The 19,702-nt window shown below is 39.3% G+C and overlaps 1 protein-coding gene across 2 annotated transcripts in view; it reads left to right on the forward strand.

Annotated features, from left to right (window-relative positions):
* The first annotated feature begins 3,849 nt into the window (after nucleotides 1-3,849).
* The window catches only part of LOC121718531 (son of sevenless homolog 1-like), a 49,924-nt gene continuing 34,071 nt past the window's right edge, over nucleotides 3,850-19,702 (forward strand). The window contains exon 1 of one of the 2 annotated variants that reach the window (XM_042103540.1): nucleotides 3,850-4,926. In XM_042103540.1, the coding sequence (XP_041959474.1) occupies nucleotides 4,840-4,926 (87 nt within the window). In that variant the 5' untranslated portion in view covers nucleotides 3,850-4,839. The remainder of the gene's footprint in view (nucleotides 4,927-19,702) is intronic. The other variant, XM_042103541.1, reaches the window with a different exon arrangement.

A 19,702-nucleotide genomic window follows, 5' to 3' on the forward strand; every position in this document is an offset into this window, starting at 1 on the left:
GAGTTAAATGTTTTACCCTATTCACCCATTCTATGTTGCCTATGGAGGCCAGTTTTAGGCCGCAAATGCTAATTAGCAGGTTTAAAACTAAAAAGTCAGTTAACTAAATATGATATTCAGAATCAGCACCCAACAATTAGGCAAAATACCCTCTTTACCAGTGTTTTCTCACATTTGACCCCCAAGTGATAGTAGTCCCAGTCTTAATTATGCATTATATAAATGATGATGTCATGTAAGTGTGAAAATGGATCGTGAAAATTTGAAGACAAAAAAACTCCTTCGTTTTTTACCAAACAAAGAGCAGAGAGATAAACAACAGTGCGCTGTTACTGTAGTAGGGCTTACGAGATGGAAACGAAAGGGAAAAGGCGCAAGGGAAAAGATGACCATTTAAATTGTAGCCTAATGCACTCTTGCGTGTATTAAATCTGAAATAAGGAGGAATGTGAGGAGGCTGCTGTAAAGAATGCAGTATAAGTATACTCTTTTGATCCCGTGAGGGAAATTTGGTCTCTGCATTTATCCCAATCCGTGAAAAACACACAGCACATAGTGTACACACAGTGAGGTGAAGCACACACTAACCCGGAGCAGTGAGCTGCCTGCTACAGCGGCGCTCGGGGAGCAGTGAGGGGTTAGGTACCTTGCACAAGGGCACTTTAGCCGTGGATGTGGGCATGGGAGAGCAGTGCTCAACCACTTCCCCCGCCCACATTTTTCCTACTGGGTTGGGGATCGAACCGGCAACCCTTCGGTTACAAGCCCGAAGCCCTAACCAGTAGGCCACGGCTAGCCTCGTGAGACCATCCTGATCTCGCGAGCTTCAGGTTTCCACTCGCAGATCAGTCTGGCATCTTTCCGATAGAGAAAATTTGGAGCAGTTCACCAAACGAACGGCCAATCAGCATTGGTTTTGGGGCGGGTTTAGGTGTGACGCAACGAACAACATGACGGCATCCACAGATGAGATGAGCATAGCTATCGCACAAGTTTTATTCAAATTAGAAAGTATTCCTGGGGAAGCTGTGAAGCTATGAGTCTCAGCCATGCAGCTGGGAGGAATGAACGACACAGACATCCTCCACGGCCGATTTCAGTTCATAATGGAGGAATATACTTTCTTCAGAAGTGTAGGGCCTACCGTGAAAACTTGGTGGGAATTGTCGTTGATTAGGTTCATGTCACATACAAATGGTAAGTTAAAAAATGTTAACGTTACCTAACTTAATTGTATGTTAAACGAAGGCATTAGAAGAACACTTTGTTCATCTAATTGGTTGATTTGGCCAGTCGATAACCAACAATGGTGGTGATAGACAGATAGTTTATCCAATCAGCTAACCAGTATTTCCGCCCCTTCCCAAAAGTTCTCCAACGGAAAGTTCCCAGATGGACATGCAGAGCAAATCCGAAGCATCCATCTGGCGGAGTCAGGTTAGGCCACGGCTGCCCCACATAATAAGTTATTAAAAGAATGCATCTGCAAGAGTGTGTCTGTCATCTTGTCTGCAGTCGTTCATTCAAAATCAACAGAGTAACGCAAGTAACAAACTCATTTAAATTTCGGTAATTGTATTTGCGTTACTTGATTTACAAAAATACTTTGTTACATGCTCGTTACCATTTAAAGTAGTGGAATTACAGTAACGTGTTACTCCCAACACCCCTTACTAACCTTAGTTGCCCTCAATTAAAAAATAAATAAATACAAAATCACTATTTTTGCAATTTGCACATCCTCCCACAATTTATTCGCAACAAACTGATAAAAACCACAACTTCCATTGCAATTTTTTAGAAAAGTTGTCACGGAATCAGGCATTTTAGGTCACAACAATCTCAAAAAATCCTTGCGAAATCCTGGGGGGACTGACAGCGCCTCCACTTTCCAGCAGATTATCCCCGCTGCCCGACATTGCTGGAACACAGCCGCTGATCGTGAGGCGAACTGCAAAAGTTTGAGGGCAGAGAACCCACAGGAACATTGCCCCCCCCCCATGATCTTAAGATAATGAACTGACTGTATAAACATTCCTTCTTTATACCTTTTCTTTATACTTACAAAAGTAAAAATACTTAAAAAATACTTAGCATCCATAGCAGTATACAGTACCCTCCAGAATTATTGGCACCTCTGCTAAAGTTGACTAAAAACCAGTATAGATAAATAATCTGTTGGTGATTTATTGTAATCTCACAATGAAAAAAATAGGAAAAATCCAACCTTGAAGGGAAGCAAATTTATTTTGAGAAAAGGGAAAATCTCATAAAGAAATAGGCTAAATATTTTTAACAAAAACACATTGCTCACAATTATTGTAACGTGTAGGTCTTGAAAAGGACACTTGAGGATTTTTTGTTTTGTTTTTGTAAACGTTATACTTTTTGAGATATTAACATAAATCAAGCTTTTTTTCCCCCCATAGACTTTGCATAAGCACTATGACATCACAATGGGCTAATTAAATTGATTTGCGCATGTATCAGCTGCCAGCTGCTCAACTAGTTGCCTATAGGCCCCATCAAAGAGCCAGTTAAACTGATTGCACCTGTATCAACTGCTTTCTTCTCAACTAGGTCAACTCTCTCTGTGTCTCTCCATTCCACAAGGATATAAGGAACATTCCATCTAACCATTGATCCTCTTCAAACCATTCACTGATCCACCCATTAAACTATCTATCAACATCCATTAAACAATCTGCCTATCAACATCCATTCAACTTTCTGTCTATCAACATCCATTACACTGTCTACATTCAACTTTTAAACTATATACTGTCTCAGGCTTTAAGCATACAATCTGGCTCTCTTAAGACTACAGATCCTGTTCAACTATTTCCTCTGCCCACAACTATTTCACAATAAATGTCCTCACTACAATAATTCACTATTAAATAATTTAACTATTTAAACTACTCAACTATTTAACTGTTCAGTCATTTCAACTGTCAGTTGTCATCAACTATGACTCCCGCCAACTGTTTCCTCTGCCCACAACTGTTTCCAAATACAAGTTTGTTTTATATTTTATGTTAATATATGTTTTGCATTTTCATGCACTGGTGATTTCCTCGAAATTACATTTTCTAGTTTTCTATTGTGCTTTTTGTAAATTTGGATAAGTCTCGAGATGAGTTTTTTTCCTTTTCTTATTTAATTTTGGCATTATCTTGAGATATTAATTAAGTCAAGTTCTCGAGAAAACAAATGTTAACTCTTGGCATACAGACTTCCATACTGAGCAGTTGAGCTCTTGAGCAAGGCAACTCCTCACTGCTCCCCGAGCGCTGCTGTAGCAAGGCAACTCACTGTTCCAGGTTAGTGTGTGCTTCACCTCACTGTGTGTTCACTGTGTGCTCACTAATTCACGGATGGGATAAATGCAGAGACCAAATTCCTTAGCCTATACGCCAGGCCTAGAAGCCTAATTTACATTTACAGTTCACACCAAACATGTTTTGTAGCCAGGCCTGTACAATCAGTGTCCATACTTTAATGTCTGTGGCAAATGTGAGTTAATATGTTTATTTATAATAAGAATCAAAACAGGCCTACTGAAATTGCCCCCATAACCTTGTCTAAAACCAAAGACTGAGATGTATAACGCGAGGAGAGCTACAGAGACTGCTATGTTCTTTTCCGCCACTAAGTTGATTCTTAACGTCATCCATCAACAAATCCAGCTTTTTGTCAATAGTGTTATTTATTTGAGTGTGTTGGTTTGGTCTGCAACTAAAGTAAGCAACTGCTTTGCGTGTAATTACAGAAATATGATCGGAAAATGGACCAGGTGTGAAGGATCGGTTTTCTGTGTAAGGTGCGTCTATCGAATTCGTTGAGCGCAACAAGACATCGAAACGGCGTTCATTGCGCATGTACTGTTTTCCTCCACCAACTACTAACGCACGAGACAACAATCGCCAAAATAAATCAGCCGTCCCGGTGATAAAAACGTGTGTATTATCAAGAGCGTGGAATTACAAAACCGCCTGTTTCATGCTGTACTCCGACATCGAGCTGATAGGAAAATTAGTAGCTTTAAGTTGGGTGAGCTCATGGAGGATAAGGTGAGCAACCCTGCCGATGATTCTGTTGAAATGGGTCATTATGTATCGAACTGGGACCTTTGCCCTGTGCAGGCATAGCGCTTTTGTTAAGAGAATGGTTTAAATGTCTACTTGACGACAAACAAATTACAATCAAATTATTGGTACCTGTAAATCAGCATTTCCCATCTGAGCATTTACCCGAGGCAAGATGCTAGCTAACATTAGCTTGTTAACATGCTAATTATCAACAGATAACCAACTTCCGATTTGGATCGATCAGTGTGGTCAACGTCAGCTAACGTTAGATCATTCCAACTAACGTTAGCTAACGCTGATGGCATCTAAGATTTCTGTTTTAGATGTGAAATGTAACGCTGACATAACGTTACCTAGTTCATACGAATACTGTTAGCTACTCCACAGTTATTGGCTTGAAGGGTGAGTGGACTTAGCTGTCCTAGCTAACGCTAGCTAGGTGGTGACATCTGTAGCCTACTGTTAGTAGGCTAGTTAGCTAGCGAGCTAACATTACTCAACGATATGACGGCCGCAGTACCAAGTGTATTCTGGGGAATTCTAACGTTGCTTTAGAAGATATAAAGGCAACTGCCACACAAGACCACACAGCTTGGACGCCTATCGTGTTGTTGTTGTACTGTCACGGTGGCCCGGTGGTCCAACACCTTCCACTGCTTTCATGTGAGAAGAGGGCCGTGGGGAGACTCATCGCTGGCAACTCCTGAATTGCGCACGGATAAAGTTGGCTTGCTAGCTAACTAAAGCCATGCAAGCGGCACAGCTACAGTACGACTTTTTCAGCGAGGACAACGCACCGAAATGGCGGGGGCTGCTGGTACCTTCTTTAAACAAGGTAACGTAATGTAAACTCAAAATGATTGGATGTGTCCGACTACATAGTTAACACAGGTTATACTAACGCTAAATTGACTCCCAGGGTTTTGAGCATTATGATTTTTTATGACACGATAGTGCTGTAACTACCCAGCTAGCGTACCTTAGGCCTGAAGAATAACATTTGTACGTAGATGTTTACAACCACCATACATTGTCTGGCATTTGGTAGATTGCATTGTGGTTTATGTCAGATTTGTGTAACTGAATGTCTTAACAGTTTTGTGAACTTTTTGACATAGTAGTATAATGCACTGCAGAGCATAGCGTTAACGTTTCGCTTAGAAATTCTAGCTACTACTGCCTGTCATCCTCAGCTTACCAGCACTCCATGGCAACAGAGTAGTTCAACCTCATCAACATAACCTATCAACCATAATTATAACGTAGATCGTGTTGCATTGATCATATCTGATGATTGTCAGTACTTTTTCTCTGGATTAGAGATGGCAAAGAGTATTTTGTTTATTTTGCTTATACAGGTCATTTTGACACGCCATGCATGACTGGACGTTATAGCCTAATTACTACATAAACATACTAGAAATGGGCCCAGCAATTGTAAAACACATGGTCTCCAAAATTAACCACAATGCATGAGTGTTATGTCTAGTGTTCAAATAAGAATATTCAGATTGAGTTTTAGATTAGCCAAGCTAAATTCATAGGCACTGACAGAATGCAATTCCAAAGCCCTTTCATTTCTATCTGCAGCTAGGTTCCATGCTTCCTTTGCTACCGTGTGATGAAGCATGCCAGCTTAGCTACCCATTTCAGGTTGCTAGAACTTACCGGGGACGTTTTCCTATGGTTGTTGAATGTTTTTGCTGTCAAATATAATGCTAGTTTAAGGTTACTTGTTTTGGTTTATAGAACTTTCTCCTAACGTGTAGATCTTGGGGGAACCTTTATTGAGTATTGCAATGGTGCAACACTATGCAACATTTTGCCACTTTGCCAAGATATGCTTTTATCAGGTAGGCATCAGGAAAATCTTTTACAGTGAGACATTGCTGCCCAGATATCGGCAAAAGACATTAAGCCTAGTTAGCATGTCAGAAAGCTTCTAGCAGTGTCAATAAAGTTCAGTTCATGGTCTTGGCTTCACTTTGCAACGCTGTGCTGTGCGTACAACAGAGCTATCAGAACTCTGTTGTTAACATCCAGAATAAAGAACTATTCTTTTGCAAGCCAGCCTCAAGTTGTAACTGCTTTTAACTACATTGGATCTACTCAGTAAACCCAGTGTCTCCATTTGGAATTAAGGAGACTGTTTTCAATAGCATTCTTCACAGACAACATATCAAATGTTGAAAATAACAAATTTGACCATTTCATTGAAAAAAAATATGTTCATTTTGAATTTGTTACCAGCAACACATTTCCAAAAAAGTTGGGACAAGGGTCAAACAAAGGGTCAAACAAAATGATGGAGAAGTTAGAAAAGTGCAATGATAAAGATGGGTATGAAAAATAGCATCCCAGACAGGCAGAGTCTCTTAGAGGTAAAGACCTAGGGGTATTCATCACTCTGTGTAAACCTGTGTGGACAAATGATGAAACAATGTCATTTTAATGCTTCTTAACATAAAATAGATAGATAGATACAGCGGTGAAAATATACTTCCAATGCGGCTATTTGCATGAAATTTTCACCAGACATTAGTATTAACTCAGATAATCCACCCATGTAAAAAAAATCTAAACATTAAAGTCCATAAGTAGAGTTATGTGTAATAAATTGGAATGACACAGGAAAAAAGTATTGAACACGCCTGCTGAAATTTCTTAAATAACTTACTTTGGGGAAGAGCCTTTATTCGTAATGACAGCTTCAAGGCATTTCCTGTATCAGTCTCAGTATTCCGGTGTGATTTTGGCCCATTTTTTAAAAACAGATAGCCGTTTAATATTGAAGATTCCAGGGATCCCTCTTGTGAATCCTGATCTTTAGTTAACTTCCAAAACTGTTCAATTGTAGCCTGACGAGCCAGACCCACATTAAAATGTAGGGTCTGGGCACTCACTGTTTGCAGTGCTCAGTCCGAGGGGCGGGATAATCGGTTGTCTTTCAAATTCCCTCTGCACGCAATAGGATAGCAAACTTTCAACGAGCTTCGACATGTTTTTCTTCAGTAATAGTCATGCGGGGTGAGCGTGCATAGAGGCCATGGCGGTGGAGTGCATTACCTATGATTTTCTCTGTAATCATTGTACCTGCTGCATCCAAGTCTTTCTGGAGCTTTCTCCAAGTGGTCCTTAGCTCTTGGGCTACTCTTCTGACTATCCTTCTGACTTCCTGGTCAGAAGGAGATCCTGTGCAGGGCCGGTTGATGATGCAGTGATATTCCTTCCACTTGCATATAATGGCTCCAATACTGCTTACAGGATCATTCTAAAGTTTTGAAATGCATCTGTAACCAGTTCCATTGATATGTTTTGCAACAATAAGGTTGCAAAGGTCTTGGGGAGAGCTCTTTGCTTTAACACCTCATGACATGTTTCTTGTGTGACACCTTGGTAACAAAAAACCTTTTTATAGCCCATCAGTATGTACTAACCCAGTTTATTAATTTGCACAGATAGGAGGGGTTATTAATCTAACAACTTAGAGTAATACTAGAGTAACAACTTCCAATTTTTTACTCATAACTACTTATGGATATTAATGTTTGAATTTCTTTAATATGTGTGGATTACCTAAGTTAATACTAATGTTTGGTGATTTCATGTGAATAGCCTCACTGGAAGTATTCTTACTGAAAAAAATGTTGACGTGTTACTTATTTAAACCATTTAAAACAATACTTATTTTCCTCGCGATAGATAGATAGATAGATTAGGGATGCACGATATATCGGCGGCCGATATATTATTGGCCGATAAGTGAAAAAATGAAAATATTATTATCGGTCCGATAACAGAATTCTGGCCGATATTTTTTAAAGTCCTAATTTAGGCCTACGTAAGGTCCGTCTAGCTACACTGAGCTACTTGAGCTTGGTTGGCTATACTTTTTCCTCAATATAATGTCAGCGGTGTGAATGTATTTCACCACTCTAACAAAATCTGTGGATATGCGTTCATTTGGGAATCTGTGCATCTCAAAATCCTCTCGTGAATGATCCGCCATTTAACCTTACCAGAGCGGAGCTCAGCCCTATCTAGAGTCGTCTTGTGCTGATGTGTTTGCACTTTACCGCACTGGTCGGGGAAACAAATAAACAAACTTGTTAGTGGGACGAGTACATAAGTAGGCCTAGTTCCAAGTTGTGTTTTAGTATTATATTTGCATTACTTTAGCTTGGGTTTTGTATTATTACCTAGAAATATGCTAACCATTCCTGCCTCAGTTCCAGACAGGTCATCATAATAAGTTATTAAAACCTTCGGGGCTAACCCCTTTCATTTCTGCTGCAGCAGGTTGTGCGCAACAGAGTAGACGGACATAAGATACAGTCTGAGGAGTTCCAGCTTTATTCAGTTACCCGCAGTTGAAACTAAACCTAAGTTTCCCTCACAAACTCTGATTTGGTCGCTATACTGTAGCTTATTCCAAGCTGAGCCGTTTATGAGTGTTTAGTCCTAAATGAAAACGATTCATACTCTCTAGCCACTCACTCGCAATTCACTGACGTCAGGTTCACTTAAAGGAGCCACACATACTGTAGGGCTAGGCTACTGTTATGTTGACTGATGTACTATTGAGGACTATTATGAGTTCTGTCCATCATTTGGTGGTAGGTAAAATTACTGAAATAAAATTATGCTTATTAAATGCTTTCCCCAAATCACTTTTCACAATTTTTTTCAAGAGAAATATTATCGGTTATCGTATCGGTATCGGCCACAACATTTAATAAATATCGGTTATCGTTATCGGCCCTAAAATTCCATATCGGTGCATCTCTAAGATAGATAGATACTTTATTGATCCCCAAGGGGAAATTCAAGGTCCCAGTAGCTTATGACACCACGCACAACAACATAAACAGGATGATAAAAAACAAATCCACATGACTAAAATGAACAGTAAAAGATACTAAAATACTAAAACAAGGATCCACATGAATGTACTGTACTGTATAAGCATGAATGTAATGTAAGCATGAGGCACTTCCAGTAAAAGGGGAGGGACTGACCCTGTGATTCAATATGCCGTGGTAAGATGCTCAGTAAGGTGTGTGTCGTGGTAGTGCAAATAAGTCCAACAGTGCAGGGTTTAAGTCTAGCGACCAGCAATAAATATGGACAATATAAGAGATCAGTATTAAATATGGACAATATAATAGAAAAATGTAAGCATAGTAATATAACAATTATAGTATAAGTATATGGATAAAATGGAGGAAAATGTAAACATAGTAATATAAGAATTATAGCAGCAGTGCAAGGATAGCTTTGCAGTAATAGGGTATCAGCCATTGGTCAAGTATGATGTGATGTTAGACCACAGTCCAGACTGGGAGATGGAGGGATGGGTTGTACATATGGGTTAATATAGCCAGTAGACAGTGTAAGCAGTAACAAAGTGAACAGTTAGTACAGTCAGAGTCAGAATTTTGAAGTATTTGGAGAGTTCATCATCTACAGAGTACATAATATCATTAACATATTCAGAGAATCCAAAAAAAAAAAAAAAAAAAAAAAAAATTCAGAGCTGAAAAACAATATTGGATGGCTGTGGTCTTTTGGACCTCAGATGGTACTGCATTAAAACCAGACCTGTTTCTGTAAAGAAAATCATTGTATGGGTTCAGGAAAACCTCTGATAACCATTGTCTATGAGAACAGTTTGAGTCAGAAACTTTACCATGCAACAGAACAAAATTGTATTTAGACATGATACAGAAATACCACCGTCATATCTGGGCCTGAGCTTGTTTAAAATGGACTGAGGTAACATGGAAAAAGGTCCTGTGGTTAGACCAATCAAAATGTGCAATTCTTTCTGGAAATCATAGACTCATCTGGGCTAAAGAGGAGAGGGCCTTTCCAAGCATCCAACCCAACATCTATGACGGTGGAGGTGCATTAGTGCCTACAGCATGGGCATCATTAATTCGGAATGATGTATGCAGGTTGTATACAGGCCAAAATGAATTCTGCACATTTTTAAACAGTATTTCTCCATAGAAGAAGAGTCTGGGTGCTAAAATGGCCTGTCTGCAGTCCAGACCTGTCAAATTAGGTGCATCATGGAATGATAAACGTGATTAAGAATGCCTCATACTGTTAAGCAACTGAAATCCTATATTGGGCTGTAATGGGAAAACATTTACAGAATTTTGTTAATAAATTTCGATGGTAATAATGAAACCTATAATGTAACATTTGATTTGGTACAGACATTCAAAGGTTGCGTATGCTCTCTATTGACTTCAGTTCACTATATTTGAAGGTAGCGTATGCCGAGGAGGATAAACTCATTTAGGTAATAAGAATATTTAGGTTACTGTCTCTGCACGTAAGTAAATGATAATAAAGCTTTAGCGAAGGTATTAGTGTGAGGAGAGTCTTTGCTGCAGCTGCTATGCGATTTTAGTGAATCTAACTAGTGTCGCTATCGTGAAGCAAAAGCTGGGGCATCTCCTGTAACAAACTTTCAGAGGCTGGCGAGTTTGACCAGGGTCATTCAATTGTAATGGAAACACAAGGACTGAGAGGACCGTGTGAGAGTTCCTGGACCAGTTCCCGCCTCCTAGGTTTTACCCCAAACACTCGTAATGAAAAGGGGTCCTAAAACCAAGGCCTGTGAACAGGGTTTGGGCATTGGGCAAAGATGCTGCCCTGGGCTCCGGCCACTAGGGGGACCCGGCGCGGGACATTTAAAAAAGAAAAAAAAATATTATGATCATATTTTTGATATTTCTGATGTATTTCCCCACCCGTAGTGAGGCCCACGTTGTCTTATTGTCATGTGTCGTTGCCGTATCAATGCGTGCTATCACAGACAACAATGGCTTTGCATGAAACGATTAGGAAATATGAAAGCGGAGCTCGAAAAAAGAAAGCTAACTCAGCAAAAGAGAGAGCGGCAGCGAGATGTTCTCAGTAAGGTGCACCTGGCCGTACGCACTGTGCGTACCATCAGCCTACTCAACAACGAGAGAGAATTTCCCCTGTGTGTGTGTGTGTGTATTCACACCAAATTGGCCTACCATAACTTTGCAACTTTGCACAGTATCCCATTAACTGCATGACAGTAGGCTATTTACAATTTTCTGTAAAGTTTGTAAACACATTATCAAAATAAACTTAATGCAGAACTATATGCTCGCATACGCATGCGCACACCTTTTGTTTGAGCAGGAGAAAGAATACGCATACCTATTTCTGTAGGTGGGTGTGCGTACCATAGCAATAATTCCTGCAGGCGCCCTGTCCACTTTATTCAAAAGTGTCGATTGCTCTGATGAGGATCAAAATAGTAATAAGTCTATGTCTAGGGCTACCCCTGTCCCTGACAACGTTACCGTGTCAGTGTGTGCGCGCTAGACTGCGTGTTTCAATGTATTTGACATTGTGGCTGGCTAGGGTTGCGTGTTACAATGTATTACAGACTGCGTGTTACAATGCATCATGATGTGATGTGGTGGATTTAGGGCTGTGTGCGTGCGCGTCAAGAGTTTGGGAGTTGCACATTTTAGGCTGACCTTGGCTACAGCTGGCAGTTTTTTTTCAAGCCTTAGTTGAAGTAATTGATGGTAATAATATGATGGTAATAATATAATATTTCCTGGTTGATTTCTTTTTGTGTGCATTGTCCCACGTTTGTAGGCTACTTGTTTTTTGTGTGTTAGTACAATTGAATGTTGGTTATACGGAGGGAAAGTAATCTCATTGCCACCTACTGTTTGTGTTCCTAGAGTTTAGCGGAGTGGATGGGATTTATTTTTAGAAAAAATATATCTCGGTGCACATTGGGATCTTAATTTAATGCCTTCAATATGCTAGGCACTGGGGTCACCTCTTGATTCTAGTGGTCATACCTTTTAGGATCAGTTGAATTGTTTTGAGTTTTTGTCGTAACATGGTGATGACGAACTACAGTTGCATGTGACGTCACAGGTTTGGGCGCTTAATCTCTAACTGATCAATACGGCAATTTGCTTAAAGGGACACCAGGCAAGCCTGATGCTTTTTCTCTACAAAACTCCCCCTCGCTCGGTCTGAAGCTCTTTTCCTTTTCTTTGCGTCTTCCGTCAAGGGTTTTCGCTGCTTCTTCGCCGGCTCTGCCATTATACACACGTTTGCAACAATCTCTAGCATTTCGTTAGCCTGCCTCTGTGCTGTAAACTGATCCTGCTTCGGTCGGCGGGTAGGATACACCGAACTTGCAAGTGGGATATTCTTCACAGGCAGTAGGGGCGGGCGAGAGAGCCTTCATTCGCCCCATAATGAGTCATTTAACCATATACCGACTTACGAAGATGATTAATTAACACGAAAACGTTGCCTGGTGTCCCTTTAACTGGCGTAACATATTTTTGTAACTAGAAAATGTAATTCCAGGGAATTACGAGTGCATGAAAATGCAAAAATGGCTGCTGAATGAAATATTGTTGAATATTGTCTAAAATATAATCTAAGTAAAAAGATGGAGGTCAGATAGAGAAAAAAGCTGGCGGGGAGCCATAATTGTTGACAGCTTACAGTTGGAATGGCCGAACAGTTAAATAGTTTAAATAGTTAAATTATTTTATAGCAAATTATTGTATTGAGGACTTATTTTGAAGTTGAAGTTGTGGGCAGAGGAAACAGTTGGCGGGAGCCATAGTTGATGACAACTGACAGTTTGAAAGGCTGAACAGTTAAATAGTTGGATAGTTAAAATGGTTAAATTATTTAAAATGGAATTATTGTAGTGAGGAGTTTTACTTTGAAACAGTTGTGGACAGAGGAAACAGTTGACGGGAGTCAAAGTTGATGACAACTGACTGTTGCTAGAGTAGTTATGGTGGTTGCTATGCTGGTTGCTAGGTTTTAACTGTGAATGTGGTTGCTAGGCTGTTGCTAGGGTACTTGAAGTCGTTTCTAGGTTGTTGCTAGGGTGTCCATGGTAGCTACTATCAGAAATAAAGGAGTTACTACAGTAGTTTGCTAGTATAATCATGTTGGTTGTTATGGAAACTGACATAGATGCTTAATTTCAATGGTTGCTAAATTGGTTGCTAGGTAGGTGGTGGTTTAATATAGTAGGCTAGAGGCATAGTTGATGATAGTTGACAGTTGGAATAGTTGAAAAGTTAAATAGTTGGATAGTTTAAATGGTCAAATTATTTAATAGGGAATTATTGTAGTGGAGACTTTTATTTTGAAACAGTTGTGGGCAGAGGAAGCAGTTAAACAGGATCTGTAGTCTTAATAGAGCCAGATTGTATCAGAGAGGGTTAAAGCGGAGCGAGAGGCGCAAACGTTCGACAACTTCCGCGTTCGATTATTGCAAGGGGGAGGGGGGAAAATCCCCCTTTATGCAGACCAGAGTAAGCCCTCGCTGCACTAATGTCAATGGAGACTTGTGGAATTTTACCAATAAATTGGTCATTATGTCTTTCTGGATTTGTTGAGGGTTATTTGGAAAATTGTGTCATAATCTGTAAGTGTTTGTGATCATTTCAAGCCTAATAATGTATTTTTTTAGTGCTCGGATTTGTAATAAAATAACTTAATATCAAACCATGCTGCTGCCAGTTACTGTTTGGTTGTTAGCATGCTAGCTAGCCTCTTAGCTAAAGTAACATTTTAAACGGAGAAGTGTAATTTTTTTGAAATGACAACTAGCTGAATAACATTACTGACATTAGTTGAACTTGCAACAGTATATTAAGTTTAAGCGAAGTCCTTCAACTACTAGTCACTTGTTAGCGCATAGCTGTATTGCCATAGCTACTCCCATTCACTTGTATAGCGTTTTAAGCTAGCGTTAGCTAGCTAGCTAGCTCGGTTCACAGACTAATTAAATTATTCATTCCATGTCCTAAAAAACGATTCATTGGTATCATACATGATTATAGACAATAATACTGTGAACACAATTATGTTTATCTGCTCTTATTGCTTGTTAAGAGAGAAAGTTTATTTAGTGACGTAAGGTGACACTCCCACTTATGCAGACCGGAACTGTCCCGTTTTGCTCCCATAGTAACGAATTACGTTGCTCTATCTTGCTAGTAATCAAGGATCTTTGATTGTATGCTTAATAGTCCAGGCAATCTATGTGAAAAAATCACCCAACCCAAAACTAATTGCAACAGAAATGATTTGTGTTCTATTCAGTTCATGAAACCTTCCCAAATCACATACCAAAAGTCCATGAAAATCCAAGTGGTGGAACATTGTCAAAATTGGAATTATGTGTGCATAGGTCAATGGCGAAAAGCTGCACCTTTGGCAGTTTTATTGAACTTTTATAGTACAGGGGATATGTGAAAATTAGGTCAAATTCTTTCATATAAGCATGAAACTTGGTGAACCTGTACAGTTTGGAGCCCTGAACATTTTCAGATATAAAACAATTATCAAAAAACCCTAATGGTCGTTGTGGCAACTATTAAATGTTCCACTATAACTGAATTACACCTATATTCTTCATTATATCTCCTGAACCAAACATGGTATCTCAGAACAAGTGATGCCTACAGGGATGAGCAGTATTTATGGTACATGTATTCCATATTTCAAATACAAAATATATCGTATATTCGTAATTTGTATTTGACTGGGTTGAATAATTTGTATCAAAATACTTTATAGGTATGTATTTTTGTAGTTTAAAATATTGACAACTATTTTTGGTAAAACCAATACTTTTGGTTATGTGATGACATAAAAGTGCAAAACATTGAATGTAGCCTCTGACTGGTGCTGACTTATTGTGATAATATTGACATTCAGGAAGATGATCCAGTGCAAGTTGAGTAACTTTAGGCGGGTCAATATAGGGTTCAACATCAAAAAATTTGATACAAAAGGTTTTTTTATGGATTCTGGTACTGTTAGACATGCTAAATAACATACTAAAAATCTAGTAAAATCTGACTTTGAGAAAGGGGTCATTTTCAAGATGGCCACCAAAATGGCTGCCAAGAGGTTACAATAGCTATGGGCCCTATCATGACAGTCAAGAGCACGGCGCAAAGCGTATAATCATCACGATGCAACACTATTCTACTTTAGAATATTGTACACTATTGTACAATATCGTACAATATCGTTATGCCCGTCTCTTTTATTGAGCAACGCACCAAGGGGTGTGGCAATTAACGACCTAAGGAGGGGTCTAGCGCATTATCTAAAAATCGCTATCGTACACTACCTAAAACGCATTACGCCACTGACCAAGAAATATCTGGTCAGAAATCCATGGCGAGTTATTTATATGTTATTTTAAAGAGACACCAGGCAAGCCTGATGCCTTTTCTCTACAAAACTCCCACACGCTCGGTCTGAAGCTCTTTTCCTTTTTGTTTGCATCTTCCGTCAAGGGTTTTCGCTGCTTCTTCGCCGGCTCTGCCATTATACACACGTTTGCAACAATCGCGTTTCGTTAGCCTGCCCCTGTGCTGTGAATGCAGGATGTAAACTGATCCTGCTTCGGTCGGCGGGTACGATACACTGAACTTGCAAGCGGGATATTTTTCCTACAGGCAGTAGGGGCGGGCGAGAGAGTCTTCATTCGCCCTGTAATGAGTCATTTAACCATATACCGACTTACGTAGATGAGTAATTAAACGTTGCCTGGTGTCCCTTTAAGAGTGCATTATCAACAGTGATGGGCGAGTGCACAATTACACCCTGCTTTTCTCGTCCACAAGAACGTGCACCAGCGCGCATCCATGTAAAACATTACCAATTACACGATTACAATGGGGAACATAACGCCGCTGACTATCAAAATATCGATGCGCTTTTTGAAGGCGCACTGCTTGCTGTTAAAGGGAATGACAGATGTCACTCTCATTAGTTTAAAGGATGTTAAGCCCAAAACACACCCATGACTAATTAAGAAACATAAGATCCACCTTTTTGCCGGACTTTTGAAAACAAAACCACACCCAATGTGGACTGGACAAACCCCTAAGCTATTTGCTAGTGACCATGCATATTAGACAAATATAGCCCTATATCTCAATTACTATTCAGCCCACAGGGGTGAATCTGAGGACAAATGATGGTCAAATTAAACAATAATATGATTTTAAATGTTAACATTGAACATTTTTGCTCTAGCTTTTTCAGCGATATATTAAAATCAATGTGTTTTAATACAGAGTAAATGCAATATAGGAATATGTACCATGTCCAAGGCATGGAGGAAGATAATACTTAACTGGTATTATATCTCATCTAGAGGGCATATGCTTTTAGAAAATATATAGTTTAGGGTGGTTAATCTGTTTTCCCTGGACATTATAGGCCAAAATGTATCCACTTTACACTAGATTCAGCTTTACAGAATACAGGGCAATGTATTGTGCATGGCATGGAGGAAGATGGGAAATGTCTGAAATTGTGTAATATCTCTTCTAGAGGGTATATGCTTTCAGAAAATATATAGTTTAGGGTGTTTAATTTGTTTTCCCTTGACTGTACATGCCAAAATGTATCTACTGTACACTAGATTCACCTTTGCAGAATAGAGGGCAATATGTTGTGCATGGCATGGAGGAAGATGAGACATGTCTTAACTGGTGTTATATCTCATCTACAAGTAATATGCTTTCAGAAAATATATAGTTTAGGGTATTAATTCTGTTTTTCATAGACAGTATAGGCTAAAATGTATCCGCTTTACACTAGATTCACCTATACAGAATATAGGGCAATGTATGTGCATGGCATGGAGGAAGATGGGAAATATCTTAAATGGTGTTATATCTCCTCTGGAGGGTTTATGCTTTCAGAAAATATATAGTTTAGGGTGTTTAATTTGCTTTCCCTAGACAGTATATGTTAAAATGTGTCCGCTTTACACTAGATTCGCCTATACAGAATGGCAATGTATTGTGCATTGCATGGAGGAAGATGGGACATGTCCTAATTGGTGTCACATCACTTCTAGAGGTTATATGCTTTTAGAAAATATGTAGTTTATGATGTTTAATTTGTTTCCCTTAATAGTGCAGGCCAAAATGTATCAGCTGTTCACTTGATTCGCCTATACAGAATAGAGGAGTATGTATTATGCATGAAGGAAGATGGGACATAAGTTGATTAATGCTATATTTCATGTACAGGGCATATGCTTTTAGAATATGTATAGTTTTGGCTGTTCTATTATTTTGGTAAAACCATGGCCCATGCATAGGCATGCATTTTAATTATTAAGCTTAAACTATATTTATTAGTATAGCATGCACCTTTTGCCAGACGTCACAACAGTCACCTCTTTGGAGGCTAGCTGCAGTTATCTGCACCTTTCTGTCGAATTTGGACATTATCATGTCCATCTTCAACTTTGCCTTTATAATTTTCCTTTATTCATTCACTTACATAAACATACTGTGCTGTCTGATTACTGTTTTAGCCAAAATTGTGCAAAGTAAAGAGGCATCATACAGGCCCCTCTGACTGGATAGACAGTCTCTCAGTCAACCCCCGGGCAAGAGGTAAATTACTATAAGTCTATAAGTCTTGGAAAATGATGGACTGATACTTTCGTGTGATAGGCCTACTGTATATGATTCAGTGGCCTCTAAATCAGACCACCAAAAACACTTTCCTAGGCTAAATAATGCTTAACTATGTGTTTGTACAACTTTAACATTGTGGAACACTTACATGCAAAAACACACTGGCTCTATTTAAAGACGCAACAACAATTTCCATTGATTCAAAGGGCCAAAATGGAAAAATAGACACCAATTAGCAACAAACCAGTCTGAAATAAGCCTGAGAAATGTACTAACTCTTTGAAAATAAAAGAATGTTCCTCAACAATGCAATATTCTAAAATTCCATGTTAAGTTAGATTGGGTCAGATATTCTTTAGAATGCTTATTCTATAACATTCTAATTACAGTTTTGTCAGTTTTTGCTGAAGGATAATGCATAAAACAACCCTCATTTTAACATATTTCCACCAACTGGATTTTCATGGACTTTTACTATGGTGTTTAGATCACCAATTGAAATATAAAAATGTGAAAATAAATTCTGTTGCAATTAGTTTTGGGTCAGACCTTACTTTGCCTGGACTATAAAGCCTGAGACAGACAGTTGCTGGAGGTGGCCGGAACACTTGGCATAGGATTCTAAGTGCCCTACTGTGATGTCATAATCGCCAATGTTAAGTCTATGGGGAAATTTTTAGTAGTTTTTAATTAATAGTTCAAAAAGTATAAGTGTTACCTAAGTAAGACCTACGCACCACAGTTTGAACAAAGTTTCTACGTCAAATGGTTGAAGCTGAATTAAACGCACAAATACGTAGAAGAAAAATAAGAAGAAATCGGATAACAGTAGAGTGCATTTTCATGCCCTCTAATAACTGAGCGTGATGTAAACCGCATGGTGATTACCTTTATGTCTGAATAACTGGTGTTGTGCTTCTACTCCCATGAAGAGCTGGCAGTAAGTGTTAACTCATTGAATGCCAAGCTGTTTTCGGAAGCTTTGTCCTAGAGTGCCAGCAATCTAGACCATTGTTGATGATTTTTGTACAGCTACAGCATATTCTGTGTTATAGCTATGAACACATACAATGGCTCGTTTAAAAGGTGAGACTTTAAGCTCTCAGTGGGTGCAAACCGTGTATTTCTACACGCCTCTGTTCCTGAGAAATCCCACACTAAACAGTGGCTAGTTTTCATCAAAATCCCTGTTTTTTTGGAGATGGAGATGGAAATGGAGATATTGCGTCTTTTATGAGTCACTATCACCAACATATTCGGCACTCTGGCAAGGGCGTGCCCTCTTGCAACCGCGACTCGGCCTACCACTCACTCCGCTAGGCTTGCTCGTGGTGGACCTCCTCAGCACGGTGTTCAGTCACTCCTTGTAATGTTTTTGACCTGTCGTGGTCATCTTGTCTTAGTAGAAAGGTGGACTCATCCAGCGTTGTCTGGCGAAAACGCACCTGCTGCAATATCTTTCTTCGACTTTTTCATTTCTCCCTTCAGCACCTGAGAAGTGTTGCCTGCAAAGTTTCTGGGAAGAGATCTAACGAGACCTGCCACCTAGTGATAAACCCACGAAAAATAAATGACCTGATTTTGACCTGGCGTGCATGTCACTGATAGGCTAATCAGTGACTGATTCGAAACAAAGCGGCAACCACCCAGGCCCCAGATGACCTTAACCTGGCCCTGCTTGTGAAATATTTCTGTGCAAATCTTCTGTCTTCACATCTTTTTCAGACCTTGAAATTGAATCACGTGCCATGTTTGGGCATTAATATCCTGACAAATATTTTCCCTAGCCTCTTCAAATTTTCTAGGGTGGAAGACCAACTCATAAAAAGTGTGTAAACAATTTATGTACTAAATGTCTCCTGGTTTTTTAAAGGGCCCTAGATTTTGGAAAAATGTGCATTAAGTGTGATATTAAGGGTATTAAAAAAAACAGTTTTGTTTTTTCATTTGGTATCAGTCACCATTTCCTCTTCAAATACATCAGTTTATTAATGTTCTCCAACAAGTTGAAGTCTCCACATCAAATGACCGTGACGATAATAAGGATAAAACAAGGCGTGTTTGTATTTTATATATGGATATTTAACATGTAAAGTACCA

Source organism: Alosa sapidissima, chromosome 9 (genome assembly GCF_018492685.1).
Source record: "Alosa sapidissima isolate fAloSap1 chromosome 9, fAloSap1.pri, whole genome shotgun sequence".
Classification (NCBI taxonomy): domain Eukaryota; kingdom Metazoa; phylum Chordata; class Actinopteri; order Clupeiformes; family Clupeidae; genus Alosa; species Alosa sapidissima.